General features: G+C 32.5%; 3 protein-coding genes across 3 annotated transcripts; 1 reads left to right on the forward strand and 2 right to left on the reverse strand.

Annotated features, from left to right (window-relative positions):
• Nucleotides 1–5,937: 5,937 nt before the first annotated feature.
• LOC133824809 (cytochrome P450 71AU50-like) lies at nucleotides 5,938–7,797 on the forward strand. The gene is made up of 2 exons (XM_062257781.1): nucleotides 5,938–6,902; nucleotides 7,063–7,797. The coding sequence occupies exons 1-2, from the start codon at nucleotides 6,006–6,008 to the stop codon at nucleotides 7,675–7,677; spliced, it is 1,512 nt and encodes a 503-aa protein (XP_062113765.1). The 5' UTR covers nucleotides 5,938–6,005; the 3' UTR covers nucleotides 7,678–7,797.
• Nucleotides 7,798–7,956: 159 nt separating this feature from the next.
• On the reverse strand, nucleotides 7,957–11,365 carry LOC133824804 (dihydrolipoyl dehydrogenase, mitochondrial). The gene is made up of 3 exons (XM_062257777.1): nucleotides 11,207–11,365; nucleotides 10,007–10,319; nucleotides 7,957–9,508 (listed from the first exon to the last, which is right to left on the reverse strand). Exons 2-3 carry the CDS (start codon nucleotides 10,286–10,288, stop codon nucleotides 8,258–8,260), a joined length of 1,533 nt encoding a protein of 510 aa, XP_062113761.1. The 5' UTR covers nucleotides 10,289–10,319; nucleotides 11,207–11,365; the 3' UTR covers nucleotides 7,957–8,257.
• Nucleotides 11,366–14,112: 2,747 nt separating this feature from the next.
• LOC133825857 (transcription termination factor MTERF2, chloroplastic-like) lies at nucleotides 14,113–15,300 on the reverse strand. Its single transcript, XM_062258750.1, has one exon. The coding sequence runs from the start codon at nucleotides 15,298–15,300 to the stop codon at nucleotides 14,113–14,115; it is 1,188 nt and encodes a 395-aa protein (XP_062114734.1).
• Nucleotides 15,301–18,342: the final 3,042 nt, after the last annotated feature.

Raw genomic sequence — 18,342 nt, forward strand, 5'->3', positions numbered from 1 at the left:
ATTGCATCAACTTGATGTAAAGAATGCATTCTTGAATGGGGATCTTGAAGAATAAGTGTATATGAGTCAGCCTCCGGGATTTGAAGAGTCTTTCATGACAACCACAGTTTGCAAATTGAACAAATCACTCTATGGCTTAAAACAATCTCCTCGAGCATGGTTCAATCGTTTCTTGAGAGTTGTCAAAGGGCTTGGATACATACAAAGTCAGACTGATCACACTCTCTTTGTTAAGCACTTAGGAAGTGGAAAAATCGCGGTATTGATCGTATATGTTGATGACATAATTATCACTGGTAATCACACTGAGGAGATGAACTCAATCAAATAAATGTTGGCAAATGAGTTCGAAGTTAAAGATCTCGGTGCTCCCAAATATTTTCTGGGTATAGAATTTGCTAGAAGGAAAAAAGGTATTTCTGTGTCCCAGAGAAAATACACTCTAGACCTTCTAAAGGAGACAGGCATGCTCGGAAGCAGGCCCAGCAAAACACAATTGAGCTCGGAGATAAAAGGAAAATGTTTGAAGGAAGTCCAGTTGACAAGGGGAGGTACCAACAGCTGGTAGGAAAACTCATCTACCTCTCACATACTAGACCCGACATTGCTTTTGCAGTGAGTCTAGTCAGTCAATACATGCATGATCCGTGTCAGGGACATCTCAATGCAGTGTATAGGATTCTGAGATATCTCAAGCAAACACCAGGAAACTGTATTTTCTTCAGGAAGACAACTAAGAGAAAAGTTGAAGTGTTCACAGATGCAGACTGGGCTGGCTCAGTTGATGATAGAAAGTCTACATCTGGATATTGCACAATGGTATGGGGGAATGTTGTCACATGGCGAAGTAAAAAGCAAACAGTGGTCGCAAGAAGCAGTACAGAAGCAGAGTATAGAACCATGGCTCATGGAGTGTGTGAAGCTATATGGATCAAACGTCTACTAGAAGAATTGAGGATTGAATATGAAGCCCCTATTCAACTCTACTGTGACAACCAATCTACCATCAGCATTGCACATAACCCTATACATCATGACAGAACTAAACACGTGGAAGTTGACCGTCACTTCATTAAAGAAAAAATTGATGGAGGAATTATCAGCATTAGATATGTCCAAACTGATCAACAATTAGCTAATATTCTCACAAAGGGACTTTTCGAACAAGCATTTGATTTCCTAGTAAACAAGCTTGGACTCATCAATATTTATACTCCAACTTGAGGGGGAGTGTTGACAGTTAGAGAAATAGAGTATTAATGATTTGATCTTTTGGGTTTCCTAGGGGTATAGGAATCGTTTCCTATTCTGTTTTTTAATGTAGTGATTCGTGTATAGCCTATATATAGTTCTAGCCATAAGTTGTATAAAAGTATATCAGAAATAAAATATAAAAAAAAAAGTGTGATTATTTCTCACCATTTCATTACTGTCAAATAATTATTTGATCCATATACTCACAAATTGTACAATCTTCATCTACTATGCTATGCTGGGAGAAATCTTTGAAGTTACTATAATTTTAATATCAATTTACAAAATATGCATTAGATGTAGAATTGAGAGACATTAATGAGTATGTAGTAGTTAGAATATTAGGAATCAACCTAACCCCAACCCAAAACTATTTTAATTCCCATGTATGGAACACAGATTTCTCCATACCAGAGATTGAAAAAACTTTGAATTATAAGAAAAATGGTTAAAAATGTCCCCTTTAAAAAATAAAAAAATCTCAAGTTTGTTAATTATAAAGCAAAATTATTGAAACCAATAAAAAAAATTACTACTTCTTTCCATAGCAAAATACTTACAAGTTAGCTAGGTTCTTCACTTTGGCAAAAACAAGAAGATTTAGATTTTTTTTAAAAGTTTTAATTATTTATTACTTATTAAATATTATATAAGAATTTTTTTTGTTTATACTTTATTAGACATTGTATTTTGTGTTATTAACTATTTAGATTATATGTTTAGATAAATTATTTTTTGGACCTTGTGCTTAGCAAAATACTTCAATAAATTATGGATGTTTAAGTCTTTTTTTTTAAATATATATATAGTGATCAAAATCGAGTTTATGATTTTATTTTTTTTTAACGTAGGGTTGTATTTGAGGAAATTTTTTTAATTTAGCTTTAGATGTAGAAATGAGAGATATTATAGAACATCCATTATTAGTTTCAATAGAATTCTTATCGCTGTTTAGATATTTTAGATCAATTTAATCATGTAGGTATTGGTCTTTGTCTCAAAGTTTCTCTTTGGAAAAATAAATTTGGCTCATTTAATTAAGTTCGTCCTTTTTTGAGTTTTTGCTTATTTTATGGAATAGTTATTTTCTAGTTTTTTCTTTTGTAAGAAAAATCTTTGTTAGTAATTATGAAAATGGATTGATTAGTAAACTTATACTATTCTTTAAAAAGAATACACAACTAAAATTAGCTCATTAAGTTGATGTCTTTTATTTTATGTGATGAAAATGATTTTAAAAAATATTTTATGGTATGTTTTACTAAAAAGTTTTAGTAATCTGGTCAATTTAATGACAATTGTGTCAAGACATGTATTGAGGCTTACCCTAATGAGCATTTCTTATGAGAAATTTACATAAATATGGGAAATATAAACATAGTTTCTATATTTATGGGGGAAAATAATTATATAAAATAGGGCTCTGCAAAAATTTTTACAACCCGAATAAACCGCCCAAACCAACTAGAAAAAACCGCCAAAAAACGCAACCCGAATAAACCGACCAAAATTTAAACCGTCCAATTGTTACATTGGGCGGGTTGAAAATAATTATCAACCCGCCCAATTAAGAATTTATTATTTTTAATATATTCAAATAAATATATAAATTAATTAATTTTTGTTTTAATTTTTTTACTATAAATTTAAAATATTGTTTTAAGCTTAAAAATATAAACTTCACACTATTAGTACTAGTAGTTAAAAGAAAAAAATTACAAAATTGTTAAAAAAAAAAATACCACTTTTGTTTAGGCGGGTTGACCCGACCAACCTGCCCAACCCGACCAACCCGCCCAACCCACAAAAAAAAAATACAATTTCGGTTTGGGCGGGTTAACCCGACCAACCCGCCCAAATTATTGGACGGGTTAAAAAAAATATTTCTTAATTGGGCAAGTTACGGATCACTTTTGCTAACCCGATTATGACATTGGACGGGTAAAAATGCTTTGTAACCCGACCAACCCGTCCAATGCTCAGCCCTATAAAATATGGTAAGTTTTGAAGAAAAAAATGTTTAAAATATGGTAATTCCATAGATTATAAAAAATAAATTACCATAATCATAAATACACAAAACTCTCTCTCACTTTCTCATGTCTCTCCCTCACGACATCTCTCTCTATTTTCTATTTTCTTCCTCTCCCCTCTCCCATTTGGTTCTCTCATCTCAGCCCTTTGTCGGCGATGCTACCTCCGCCCCTGCCCTTAACGATGATGACCCACCTCCGCCCCTCTAGTTCTTCTTCTTCTTCTTCAGATCTAGTTTTATTTTTATTCTCTTTATTCTTGTTCTTCTTTTTCACATCTGGTTTTGTCATTTCAAATATGATTTCGCACTCCATATTTAATTTTTTTTTACTTCTAAACCTAACTGTAACCAGTTACAGTCACGGTCTGTTATGAATTCTGGGTTTTTTTTCCAGATTTGTTTAAGTAACCGGGAACAATGACGTCTGATTCTTTTTATTCATATCTGATTTTTTTTAGATTTAGTTGTAACCAGTTACAATAACGATTAATTAAGATTTGTTTGTTTAGATCTGATTTTATTTTCACACCTGACTAGGTAACCAAGTACCATGGCGATTGGTTCTTTTTTTTTAATCTGAATCTGTAACCAGTTATGATTATGACAAGTTTAACTTTTTTGTTTGTGATCCTATTTGTTTCCAGGTTTGGCTAAGTAACCAATTACTATCGCAACTGGTTCTTTTTTTTTTCATATCTATTTTGTTTTTCGAGACCTATCTGTAACCAGTTACCTTCATGATCAATTTAGTTTATTTTTTACATATCAGTTTTTTTCTTCCAAATCTTACTAAGTAACTAGTTACAATTCAGTTGATATTTTGATAACGGTACATTACTAAAAAAATCAAAATTATTTTTATAGCTGTAACTAGTTACTACAACACCACTTTAAAATAAAACTTATTTTTATCGTTATAACCAGTTACCACACATTACTAAAAAAATTGACAATGGCATAGGATTACTATCACAAAAAAAATCAAAATAGTTTTGATAGTGGTAACCAGTTACAGCAGATAAAAATGTTGATTGAGGAAGATAAAAAATGGAAGAAAATAAGAAGTAATGGGAATAAAATATATGGTGATTAAGGTCTCAGATTTTTTTTCTTCAAAGAATTATGTAAGAAAAATATATTTTATAAAATATGAATGATAAAAAATAATACAAATAGATTAAAATTATAAAAATAATCTCAAAACATATCAAAACTAACTACTAAAAATGTATAAAAGATAAAATATGGTATTCAAATAAAATTTTATAAATATATGAGGGAAAACTCCAATAATAATGTAAATAAAAAAAATATGCCATAAAAAACTGAAGGAAAAAAAATTGCCATATGTTTCAAAGTTTAAGAATAAATCTCATATATGGATTAATTTCCTCATTTCATATTTGAACTTGTTGAGTTTTTTGTTTTTTAATTTGTTAAATAATATTTTCATATATTAGTATTTTTTTTTATTAGTAATAATACTTTCACATGTATATTTAGTATTTAAAATGAGTATAAAAATCAATTTGAGTTTCAACAAGTACAATTAGACATGGAACATGTATAATATATGCTAACTCAATTTAATTAAAAGAAATTTTTAAAAATGACCTCTCTTTTTTAAGTGATTTTGTACTTTGGCCTACATTTGATATTTTTTTGCAAAATGACATATATCTAAAATTCGACTAGTTATCTAAATATTTTGACCAACTGTCTAAATTTTCAACCACCTGTCTAAATTTTCAACCACCTGTCTAAATTTTCGACTAGCTGTCTAAATTATGAGATGTCATTTTGCAAAAAATTATTAAAACTAGGCTAGACTACAAATAACTTAAAAAAATATATGATATGAGCTTTATGAAACGCATTCACATCAGCAGCAAAATAAGTCCACCAAACATATATGTTACACATATATTGTACAATTTTCAAGTTTTAATTTAAAGATAGATCTATTATATTATTGTATGGTAGGGGCTTCAAAAAGATCCCACCGGTGGGGATCTTTTGTATTTCCGACCTGTGAATAATTTTCGGCGCGATTTTTTTTATGATTGTGTCTATTGTAGTTATTTAGAGCAACCTGCAAATTTTTAGAAAATTCCGAATAATTTACAGTGTCGAAAACTAGGTTCAAACATGTTATTTTCCACGCACGTAAAAAAATTAGTCACACGTGCAACAACCAGTTTTTAAACTAGTTTTCAGTACTGTAAATTATTCAGAATTTTTTGAAAATTTGTGCTCTAAATAACTACAATATACACGGTCATAAAAAAAATTGCACCGAAAAGATTGAGAACACAAAAGAGCCCACAAGTATGCCTCTTTTTGAATCCCCTACCACATAAATTTCCTGTACTCTTTTTTATAATTTTTAATTTTGTTTATCTGAAAAATATCAAAGGCATCCAATCCACTTGTATCCTATCTTCACAGCTAAGTGTCAGCTTGAAAATCCATTTATTGATCCCAAGTTGTGTGGATAAATAACTAAGCCAATATCTCAATCAATTGCCATGAAGATCTTACATTGGAAATGTCTTGTTCTTGTCGGCCATAAAATATAAAACAATAATCCTACATTTGAAAAACATGATATCTATCCCAAGTTGTGCGGATAAATAACTAAGCCAATATCTCAAATAAATAACTAAGCCAATATCTCAATCAATTGCCTCAATTCTAAACACACCCAAAAGAAACAATGACTGATTGGCTATGGAAAGTAGTAACTTTAGTGCTCTTTCTAGTTGGTTTTGGTTATGTTCTAAGGAAGAAAACCAAAGAGAAGAAGAAGAAGAATCTTCCTCCTGGCCCAAAAGGGTATCCATTTCTTGGAAGCTTGAACCTATTAGGCAAACTCCCTCATCGAGATTTGCAAAAATTGTCCCAAAAATATGGTCCAATCATGCATATCAAACTTGGTCTAATTCCCACCATTGTTGTCTCCTCTCCTAAGGCTGCTGAGCTTTTTCTAAAGACTCATGATCTTGTTTTCGCCACTAGACCACCTCATGAGGCCTCCAAGCACATTTCTTGGGAGCAAAGGAACCTGTTATTTGCTCCATATGGCTCTTATTGGCGCGACATGAGAAAAATGTGCACACTCGAGCTTCTGAGTCCTCTCAAGATCAACTCTTTTAGAGATATGAGGAGAAAAGAGATCGGCCTTTTTATTGAGTTTGCAAAAAATGCTGCTTCTGTTTGTGTTGCGGTCGATCTTAGCGCCAAGATCACAACAACCAATGCCAACATGAGTTGTCAGATGGTGTTTGGGAAGAAGTACTCTGATGATGAGTTAGATCCAAGAGGTTTCAAGGCAATTGTCCAAGAGTTTATGCACTTGACAGCCACTCCTAACTTGGGAGATTACATTCCTTTCCTTGCTCCACTTGATTTGCAGGGCTTGACAAAGCGCATGAAGGCTGTTAGAAAGGTGTTTGATGACTTCTTTGATAGGATCATTGATGAGCATCTTCAATCCAAAGATAAAGATCATGACCATGAAGCCAAGGATTTCGTCGATGTCATGTTGAGATTCATGGACTCTAAACAATCTGAATACTGCATTGACCGATCGGATATCAAAGCTATAGTTCTGGTATTTACTTTTGGTTATCTAGGTCTCTCAAAAGATTTCATTTTTTAAAAAAAAAAATATTTCAAAAATACGATCTATAAATCTAAATACCAATTAAACAAAAATATAGTTGTAAAAAATATAATTTTTTATGAATAAAAAGTCATACTTAATTATGCAGGACATGCTTGTAGGATCAATGGATACATCAGCAACAGCAATAGAATGGGCAATGTCAGAACTCATCAAGCACCCAACAACAATGAAAAAACTCCAAGAAGAGCTCAAAATCATGGTGGGCATGGAAAGAATGGTGGAAGAATCAGACTTAGAAAAGTTGCCCTACTTAGACATGGTGATAAAGGAAAGCATGAGGCTTCATCCAGTGGGACCATTGTTAGCTCCCCATGCAGCCATGGAAGATTGCACAGTAGATGGCTTCCACATACCCAAAAACTCACGTGTGATCATAAACATTTGGACAATTGGGAGAGATCCCAAGTGTTGGAATGAGCCAGAAAAGTTTTTCCCAGAAAGGTTTGTGGGGAGTGACATAGATTTGAAAGGTAGGGACTTTGAGCTCATTCCATTTGGATCTGGAAGAAGAGGTTGCCCTGGAATGCAGCTTGGGCTGACTGTGGTGAGGTTGATGGTGGCTCAGCTTGTTCACTGCTTTAATTGGGAACTCCCTGATGGTATGGTGGCTTCTGAGTTGGATATGAGTGAGGAGTTTGGTATGTCTATTCCTAGGGCTAAACATCTTGTGGCTATTCCTAGTTACCGGCTTAAGATGTAGAAAATGTAAGCTTTTTTTTAACTCTGAAGTAAGATGTAGAACATGTATTTTCATTTGGGAAAGATGAGAATGTTATCAAGTAAATTCTTGGTGGTATTAAAGAGTTTCTTGTTTGATATATATTATAATGACTCTTGTGTTGAGTGCATGATCTATCACAATAAATAAGTAACACATTATATCTAAGCAGTAAGCAGAAGCAACTTAACACTGTATATAAATGAATTATATTGAAAATCTTACCAAATGCGGGATGAGTATTTTCAAGTAAAGAGTACCTAAAAAAAGTATTATTCAATATAAGAAATATATTGTAGATGAACCAATATAATAAACCTTACACAGACCAATTAGTAGAGCTCAACATACCAAGTTATTAACACTTTGATGAAAAACAGCATACCAAGTTATCTGATCATCATGGCCGAAGAGAAAATTAACAAAACAAATTTGTATTCAAGCACTTGAACTTGATCTGGCAGCTATATAATAACAGGAGAAAGAAACTTGGTGGTGGAAAGTCTTGGCAAGTCATTTCCAAAAATCACAAGAATAAAGAAGTAATTGAGTTCTGTAAGATCTACATGTGAATGGGTTTGTCATAGGTAGCCATGGCAGCCTCCTTCAATGCCTCGCTCATCGTTGGATGCGCATGGCACACCCGAGCAATGTCTTCACTAGATGCATCGTACTGCAATGCTATTGCCGCTTCATGAATGAGCTCTCCAGCATTTGGGGCCATAATGTGAACTCCCAAAATCTTGTCAGTTTCCTTCTCGGCCAAAACCTTGACAAGTCCTTCAGCATCATCAATTGCTTTGGCTCTGCTATTAGCTAGGAAAGGGAATTTTCCAACACGGTATTCAACACCAAGTGCCTTCACCTGCTCCTCGGTCTTTCCCACCGATGCAACCTCAGGGTGAGTGTAAACGACACCAGGGACCTTGTCGTAGTCCACATGACCAACCTTGCCAGCAATGAACTCTACACAAGCAACTCCATCCTCCTCTGCCTTGTGGGCTAACATTGGCCCGGGAATGACATCCCCAATAGCAAAAACACCAGGCACATTTGTTGCAAATCTCTCATTGACTAGAATTCTCCCTCCCTTGTCAGTTTCAACTCCAATCTTGTCCAGACCAAGTCCAGATGTGAATGGGGATCTGCCGGCGGATACAAGAACAACATCGGCATCAAGAGTGGTCTGGTCACCCCCAGCTGCTGGTTCGAGTGTCAGCTTCACACCACTACTAGAAGTGTCAACTCCAACAACCTTGGTGTTAAGCTTAAATTTCATCCCTTGCTTCTCAAGCGAACGCTGAAATTGTTTGCGAATTTCTCCATCCATGGAGGGGACAATCTCTGAGGCAAACTCAACAACAGTTATCTCAGAGCCAAGACGGCCCCATACAGAACCCATCTCCAGGCCAATGTATCCAGCTCCAATGACAACGAGTTTTTTGGGGATTTCTTTCAAAGCCAAAGCTCCAGTTGATGAGACAATTCTCTCCTCATCAATAGTAATGCCAGGTAAAGATTTTACATCAGAACCAGTAGCAACGATAATATTCTTTCCTTTGACAATGGTATTCCCACCATCTATAGTGTCAACAGAAACTTCCGAGGGGGAGATGAATTTACCATACCCCTTGACATAGGTCACCTTATTCTTCTTGAATAAGCCTTCAATACCTCGGGTGAGGTTAGAAACAGCTTTATCCTTCTGACCCATCATGGCAGGTAAATCAACTTCAACAGATGCAAACTTCACTCCATGGTTAGCAAAAGAATGCATAGCTTCATGGTACATATGGGAGGAATGAAGAAGTGCCTAAAATACGAAAAGAAACAACAAATTGGAAAAAATTAATTTTCTTTCAATCACAACTCAAATCACTACTAAAACAAAATACATCTATTTATGAACTATGAACTCAAATTTTATTTGGTTTTACCCCTCCTTTTCACTCCATTTCGTTCCATGCAGCATTAACATATTAAAGTGAACCTTTTCCATTTCAAATACATAATAATAAAAACCATCCATGCCTTGTATAGTTACACCAAACTCATCAGAAATCACCATCCATGTTGTGTATACAAAAATACAATCTACAGCACACCCAAAAATTATTTTTGTTTTTGTTTTTTATTTTAAAAGCTTCAAAATTTTCCTTCAATACTAGATTAATAAGAAAACTAAACTATCACAACATCTAATGAAACAAAAATTACACAAATAGATCTGAGCAAAAGTTGCAAAACCAATCAAATGATGATAAATTAGAAAACCAACTAAAAAATATCACCCAAAAAAACAAACAAATACCTTAGAGGGTATGCAGCCAACGTTAAGGCAAGTACCTCCAAGAGTCCCACGCTTCTCGATGCAGGTGGTCTTGAGTCCAAGCTGAGCGGCCTTGATTGCAGCCACGTAGCCGCCAGGACCACCACCAATGACCACTACATCGCTCTCATCAGATCCCGAAGAGGCAAAACCCCTGGAGAAGGAGGTAAGAGAAAGCGAGTACCTGAGAGCTTCAGAGGTCTGGTTGGAAAAGGTTCTAGAAAGAAGGTAACCCTTTCTTCTGGCCAAGTTTGCCAAAGCCATTTGATTTCAAGACCACACCACCAGTCTGCGACTATATATAAGATAGACAAGTTGTATATCAACATCAAGCAAGAAAGCAAATTCATTTTTGGCGTTCAACTCGATTTTAGTATATATATGTATATATATAATATAGTTATGAATCAGTATTCCAAATCTCAGACAGTAAACAGAGCATTACCATTAGGCAGCTAGTCCTAGTACACAATCTGAACATATACTAACTTAAGAGAATATACAGAACAATACAATCACAACAAACTCTTCAATCTATAGCCAGCCCATATAAACTCATAGGGCCACACAATGTAGAGCATACATTCATTCTCCATACAGTATACAATAAACATATTAAATGAAAAAAATAAATAACGCAGATAAAGGGACTGTTGCAGAAGCAAACTAACTAAATAAGTCATAAGTTGGAGCTAATTATATGCTATAATTAACAAGTTGAGACAAATCACAAATGTCTGAAACTGTAGTGGCCAAAAGATTCTTGCAGCAATCACTTCTAAAGGTAAAGACCTAAATTTTATTCAAATGATAACTGAAATAATAGGTGGAACAATGGAAACTAACTAAATAAGTCATGAGTTGGAGCTAATTATATGCTATAATAAAGAAGTTGAGACAAGTCACAAATGTCTGAAACTTCAGTTGCCAAAAGATTCTTGCAGCAATCACTTGTAAAGGTAAAGACCTAAACTTTATTCAAATATTTTATAAAATGATAACTGAAATAGGTGGAACGATGGGAACATTAACAGGGAAAAGAGTGACCAAAAGATTCAAATATATAATAAGCTCTCATCCAAACAAATATGATACAATATAAACAAATTTCTCATCCAAACAATATATATAACAGATTACAAACAAAAGTAGAGAGAATTCAAGCTCTAAAATATTGAGCACCTTGGGAGAGGAGGGGACTGAGCTCCGATCAGAACCACCGTGACCGTGGTGAAGGGGCTGGTGTTAGGCCGGCGGTGAAAGAAAGGATTTTTAGGGTTAGTTATGCTTAGAGTTATGCTCACGCGTGTTACTGTTTTAATTTAATTAGTTTTTTTTTAATAAAAGTCAAATTAACTTGTTTCAAGTTTTAAAGTAAACTTTAACAGCCTAGTTTTAATAATTTTAATAATTTTTTGCAAAATTCTATCTACAATTAGTTAAAAATTTCGACAAGTAGTCGAAAAATTCAAATAGTTTGTCGAAAATTTTAGACAGCTAATAACAAAATTTAAACAACTGGTCGAATTTTAAATAAACTATTTTGCAAAAAATTATCAAAAATAGGTTAGAATTCAAAATCAGTTAAAAAAGTGTCATTTTTCACCAATTTTTCTTTTTTTTTATTAATTTTAATTTTAAAATAATATCATTGTATGTATCTATTTTATCTTCTCTTTTTGTGATTTTTAATTTTGTTTATCTGAAAAATATCAAGACATCTCCTCCACTTATAATACATCCTATATCTTTGAATCCATTGTCTTCTTTATGGTCAAGAAGAAGATATTGTTAGGGAAAATAAAGAGGATGAGTGGAGAAGAGACTCTCACAATGAATAGACATAATATAAGAATAACACTCTTTCAAAGCTTTGAATAAGCTTGTAAGAACTTTGTCTAAAAAAAATATTTCATTTCTCTCAAAAACACTACACTAATCACAATAGAAAACTTTTGGGGTTTATCTTAAGTGAGTATGTAATATATCTCATGTGACTAAATGATCTTTATTTATAGAGTTTACACTTCCTTTCATAATTTGAATGTGATCTACCAACTCCTTGTTTGTTGCCAATCATCAGTTAGGTGATATGGACTTAATTGGGTTATTTTAGGTTATTAAACTGGAAAAACGGCTCAAAAACGTTCAAAGTAGGGGTGCACACGGGTCAAGTTTTCGAGTTTCGGGTACATCGGATCGGGTTTTGCAGGTTTCAGGTTGGGAAATAGGGTACTGAACCCGCTCTGAATTTTTTGGTTTCTTGGGTAATTTCAGGTTTCGAGTTAGGTGGAGTCGGGTTTCAGGTGGGATTGAGCTTAAAATGAGTTTTTGGCAGAAAATGGGCCTTGGTAAAAAAAATTCAAAAATACCAATTTTTTTTTCACTTTTCACATGTTTTTTTTAAACTTTGTTGTTAGTTTGATTCAATTGATTTTTTACAAATTGGACCTTGGTAAAAAAATTTGAAAGGGTAGGGGATTAGGGTTTTTTTGTCATCAAATTTGAATTAAAATTAAACTAATTTTTTTTATTTGTTCGGATACCCGAACCGTGTATGTATTTTCCAAACCCGAACATACTCGGGTTCGGGTCTAATCTGACCCATACATACTCGAGTTTGGGTCTAATCCGACCCGAAATTAACGGATTTTGTAAAAAACTAGGTTTTCGAGTTGCGGGTCGAGCGGGTTGTGCGCGTTTTCGGGTTTCGCAGGTCAAATGTTCACCACTAATTCAAAATGCTCGAGTTGTTACAACATGTTGCGATATGTCGTCTGGTATATTACAACTTGTCAGAGATACTCTTGATTTAGCTCTTCCTTTGATACCGTCGGAAGTAAGATGAAGAACATGGATTTTTTGTTTGGAAAGATGAGAATGTTATCAAGTAAGCTTGAAGTTTATAATGAATCCTTGGCTTTTTATGAGAAGAGATGAAGTTCATGTTATCTATAACTTTCTAATTATGAGAACATTTTCATATGCTGTGAAATAATTAGATCTATAAAGTGAATTTTTTTTTTTTATATAAAAAGAAAATCATCTACTAAGCATGCTTGCTTGAAACTCAATTATTGTCATAGAAAGGAACATGTCATTGACCATTTTCTTGAAACAATAGATGCATGCCATTTGAGTATATAACCAAATGTTTTGGGATAAGATAAAGTTTTGGATTGTAACTAGGGTGTATAGAACCAAGTGTTTTGCGGGGTTTCCTTTTTCGATCTTATTAGAGATTGGGGCTATTTTTGGCTTTAAATTTTGGGGGTGGGTGTCTATTAAGGGGTTTTGGTGGCTTGTTTTTCGTGTTTGCTTTGTAAACAGGTTTTCCTCCGCCACCTCTGCCATAAGTGAGGGCTCTCAATATTGTTGAGAGGGGGTTGGTCTCTGACTTAAGCCTCTGTCTCTTTTTCAAAAAAAGTAGAATGTCATAAGAATAATGAATAACCATTCTTGCATGGTTCCATGTGCTTATTGTTTCAAACTACAGGTCAAGGCTATTCTTCTGATGATGATGAATCAGTTTTACAGTAACTTGTTGTCACCCAATCATCAACAAAGAAGCCCATAATCTATGATAGCCTTTTCTTCATGCAAGGACTATAAATATGATATTCATTTTCAAACATTCTTATTCAATTGTAAATGTCAATAAAAAATTTCACAATAAGCAATGGACTTGAGTCATTGAATACAATTTCTAATACTATAAGCACATCACTCACCAGCTAATCCTTCCTATCAACCACAAGAAATTTCCCATTAGAAACATATAACTTAGATAAACAAATGAGAATGAAAATATAAAAATAAAAGAACTTGACTCTTTTTCCCCAAATTTCCTCATACTTTTTTTTGCTGACCACTCTAGCTATCTATTAATTATGATGAGATCAATACAAAGGGAAAAAACTTAATGAGTGTCTCTTCATGTTCTCTTCAATCAAAAACCTATAGCCGAGATTTTAACAAGCTAATTCACTTAAATTCTGTTTATCAATAGATAAGTTCATACCATTCTACAGATTTGAGTGACTGCCAAATCAGAGCCATTGCTGCTGCCTTACTTTAACATTGGCTCATTAAGATTCTTCTTCTTTTAAACTACCAATGGAGCCTGACTTATGACCCTTGTAAACTACCAAGAGTTCATCTGCATAATTTTGAAACTTCGATATAAAGTTCAGCAAGAACTGGCCCTCTGTTTTCTGCAGCATAGTGTAAAAACTAGGCTCCTTCACTAACAGCCTTTTCAACTTCAAAACTTGTAAAACCTTGTACCGAGGAATCACTCGTTTCTCCATGCTAGACATCAACAACCATGGCGATCGAATCAACACTGACCTTTTAAACTTAGCTGTATTCAAATAGAAATCGACTCCAAATCTCAATTTTTCCTCTGAAGTTCTTAACACAAGAGGTGCTCTTCTAAACATCTCCAAGGATTCGCCCTCTGAAAAGCCAAGACTTCCAAGCAGTTCTAACTTTTCTGTAACTGTCTCTTTTCTCAAACCACCAATTGCGTGGAGTGCGTGGGGGAACATGTTAGAAGCTAGTGGAACTCCCATATCTAAGACCCTGGAAACAAGATCTCTAAGTTCAGATTCATGCATAAGGCAAATACGAGGCTCCATCTTCAAAACGAAAGCGAGCTGAGTACCAACAAGCCCACAACTCTTTAGAAAGGTACGGTTGGCCAATAACCTTTGATGGTCTGCCCACAAAATCCATCTGCATTTGAGAATACGCATAAAATCTTTGCTGTTAGCATCATCTCCCAAAATGTCCTTAAGAAGTTCAATACCCGGCTTCAACTTATTCTCCAGACTACGTGCTAATACTGTTGGGTTCTTGGAAAGAAATTTGCCTAAATCATCACCCTTCATTCCCAACTGCACCAAAGCCTCAAGCTTTCCTCTGAGTGTCTTGTCAGCATCAGCAAACAATGTTTGAGGACACCCGAGGACTGCAGACCTTATATGAGTGTCCGACAAACCGTACTCCAGAAAAAGTTTATGAACTGAATGTGGCTTATCAGTGGACTTAACTGATGGGAAGCAATCAGATATGGAGAGAGCTTGTACTTTGGTGAGTTTGTAGGTATTTCTAAGGCAATCAACCAGAGCCAATCTTGAGTCTAAGTTTGTGGTTGTGGTGGGTGAAGAACGAGAGGAGAAAAGGCACAGAAAACTTCTTGATGGGTTCGAAGCCATATGTTGCAGAGTGAAACGTGAAGAGAAGAATGAACGAGAAGTAACACGGGTTAGCATTTTTACCAAAAGATACTCAGAGTGAAGCAAGCAAGTGAAGGTTTAAGTTAAATCCGTGCAAACCTCACCGAGACGACATAGACATTAAATCCAAAATTAAGAGAAAACTCAACCCAGCAAACAAAACCCAGAAAGATTAGATTTAAAAGCAGCCAAATCTCTTACAGGCATTTTCTCAAGCACGCGGTGTGCATCATCACAGTACCAAATTGAGAGCACTTCACAAATATTATACTAAATCTCGGCCGAAAACACATGAGAAATAAACAAATTTAGAGATCCACGAAAGGGTTGTGAATGGTTTGAGAGTCTCTGAGACTGAAAATATGAAGTTTTGGGGTTGCAAAGGACTCAACCATGCAAAGCTGAATGAGACTGAGGAGTTTCGACGTGCGCCGAAGAAAGGGGTTTTGTCTGGGTTTTACATTTCTTAAATATTCTCTCTAAACGACGCCGTCTTCTGACGAAGTAAAGCATCAAATTTTTTTCTTGGATAAAAAAAAATAAAGACTATGTTAATAAAGGGTTTATATATTTTTGGACCTGTAATTTTTTCTATTGTCTGTTTGGATCCTGTATTTTGATAAATTAATTTTTGGACCCTGTGTTTTGTAAAGTAGTTAAAATAGAACCCTAAATCCAATTTTAGTCAATGTTTTCTAAACTAAAATCACCCATAATTTACCAAACTAACAATTCAGAACAAAAATAAAATCATTCTGCTTAAAAACTGTGTTGTTATATTCAATTTTTTCTTCATCACAATTGAGTTTAGGGTTCTATTTTAACCATTTTACAAAACACAGGGTCCAAACAGGTAATGGAGAAAAACACAGGATCCAAAAAGGTATAAACCCATTAAAAAATTATCTTCGCGTGATAATAATTATTTTAATATCGTAATAAATTATATGGAAGACTTATCAATGGTTACTAGATCAATAGTTGTACTAATAATTATGATGATGACTTAGTATAGCAAGTCTCCAATAAGTAAATATTTTTTTTTATATTAATTTCAAATTTAATTAATTTTTTTTGCTATAATTAATGATGTTTCGAACCAATGAAAAATAATAGTTATATTTAGAAATTGGCATGCATTTAAAAAATGAAAAGCTTACAATATTATATTTTCATAATAAATACATGTTTTTCATTAGGTAATTTTTTCAAAAATTTGAAAAAAATCAAAATTTATTCTTAGAAATATTAATTAACAACTATAAATATGAACCATTGATCTTAATTAATCCAATAGTTATCATTAAAGTAACTATCTATGGTAGTGACCATTAAAAGTATACCCTAAAAATATTTATTTAATTTCTTCTTTAGAATTATTATGACTTTTTTAAGGTAATAAATATTTTTTTTAATTGAATATATATATATATATTTCAGTGATATCTCTATTTTTAGGTTTTAATTCTTCTTAATAATAAAATTAGTTTATTCTCAATAATATATAGAAATTTACATCAATGTATATGATATATACAAAAAAATATATGATATAAAGTAAAGTTATATTATGTGCATATCAGAGTTCTTATATTGTTGAGTTCAACCAAGTGATCCCTTGTTTGATAAAATCAGTGAATAAGATGATTTAAATTTGTTATCTTTTGATGTAATTTTTAGTTGTATTGCTCATTGGGTTGATGTTGATATAATTATTTAATCTAATAAATTTATTATTTGAAAAAAATTGCATTGTCACTTCCAAGCTAAATGAATACTATATGGTAAACCAAATACTTGTAAAAAGAGGAACCATTCATTGTCACTTCCAAGCTAAAAATTAAGAATATAGAAATGAAAAATAAAATGCATTAGGAACAAATCAATAAAATAAAAGAAGAAGAAAAATAATTAATAGAATGTCTATATATATATATATATATACTAGATACAAGAAACATGTTTGGTTAGTTTTATTTATAGAATTTATTAATTATTTTTATTAAATTTATATTAATGTTATATAAATTTTGAAATAAATATTGTATTTTAATTAAATAATTTATTTATTTTGTTTAAGTTTATGTTTGTTCTAGTTTATGAATTTGGGAGTGACAACAAGAGACTATATATTATATGTTTAATGTAATATTAAATATTATCCGCAGATTTTAAATTTAAGTTTCTTTCTAGTTTTTTTTTTTAAAAAAAATAATTTGTTGCTAATTTACAGTAAATTATATTATATGTTTAATATGATATTATTCTAATAAGTGAGTTTAAATTTAATTAAATATTTATTTAAGTTATAAAACATATGATTATATTATTTTTAAATAATTATCATTGTAAAACATCTCAAAAATATCATATTTTAATTTGTTTAATTTTTTATTATTTAAAAATAATTATCATTGTAAAATATCTAAAAAAATATCTTATTTTTAATTTGTTTAATTATTAATTATTTTTAAATAATCATCATTGCAAAATATCTCAAAAATATCTTATTTTAGTTTTTTATTTTATTTTAGTTAAGTTTAAGTATTTAGAAACTAGGGTTAAATATAAGAATATTCTGTTAAATATAAGAATATTCCGTTAAAGTTAACCTTAAAAAAATAAAAAACCGTTAAAACCAAGAATTTCTGTTATCTACACACTTATTATATAGAAGATATATATATATGGGTGCACTCTTAATGGTTACTACCTATAGATAGTTAAATATGTATTTATTATGAAAATATAATATTGTAAATTTTTTCATTTTTTAAATGTATGTCAATTTCTAAGTATAACTAGTGTTCTCATTGGTTGAATACACCATTAATTATGGCAAAAAACAATAACTAAATTCGAAATTAATATAGAAAAAAAAAAATTACCTGTTGGTGACTTGCTATACAAAGTCACTATGTTGTCACATCATCATAATTGTTAGTACCCATCTATGGGTAATAACCATTGAAAAGTCTTCCATATATATATATATATGAGTAGATACCCATTTGCTACCTTGTGTTTTGTCAAAATATGGACTTGGTATCCTAGGTTTTCAATAATGATTAACTGATA

This window comes from Humulus lupulus, chromosome 3, assembly GCF_963169125.1.
Source record: "Humulus lupulus chromosome 3, drHumLupu1.1, whole genome shotgun sequence".
Lineage (NCBI taxonomy): Eukaryota > Viridiplantae > Streptophyta > Magnoliopsida > Rosales > Cannabaceae > Humulus > Humulus lupulus.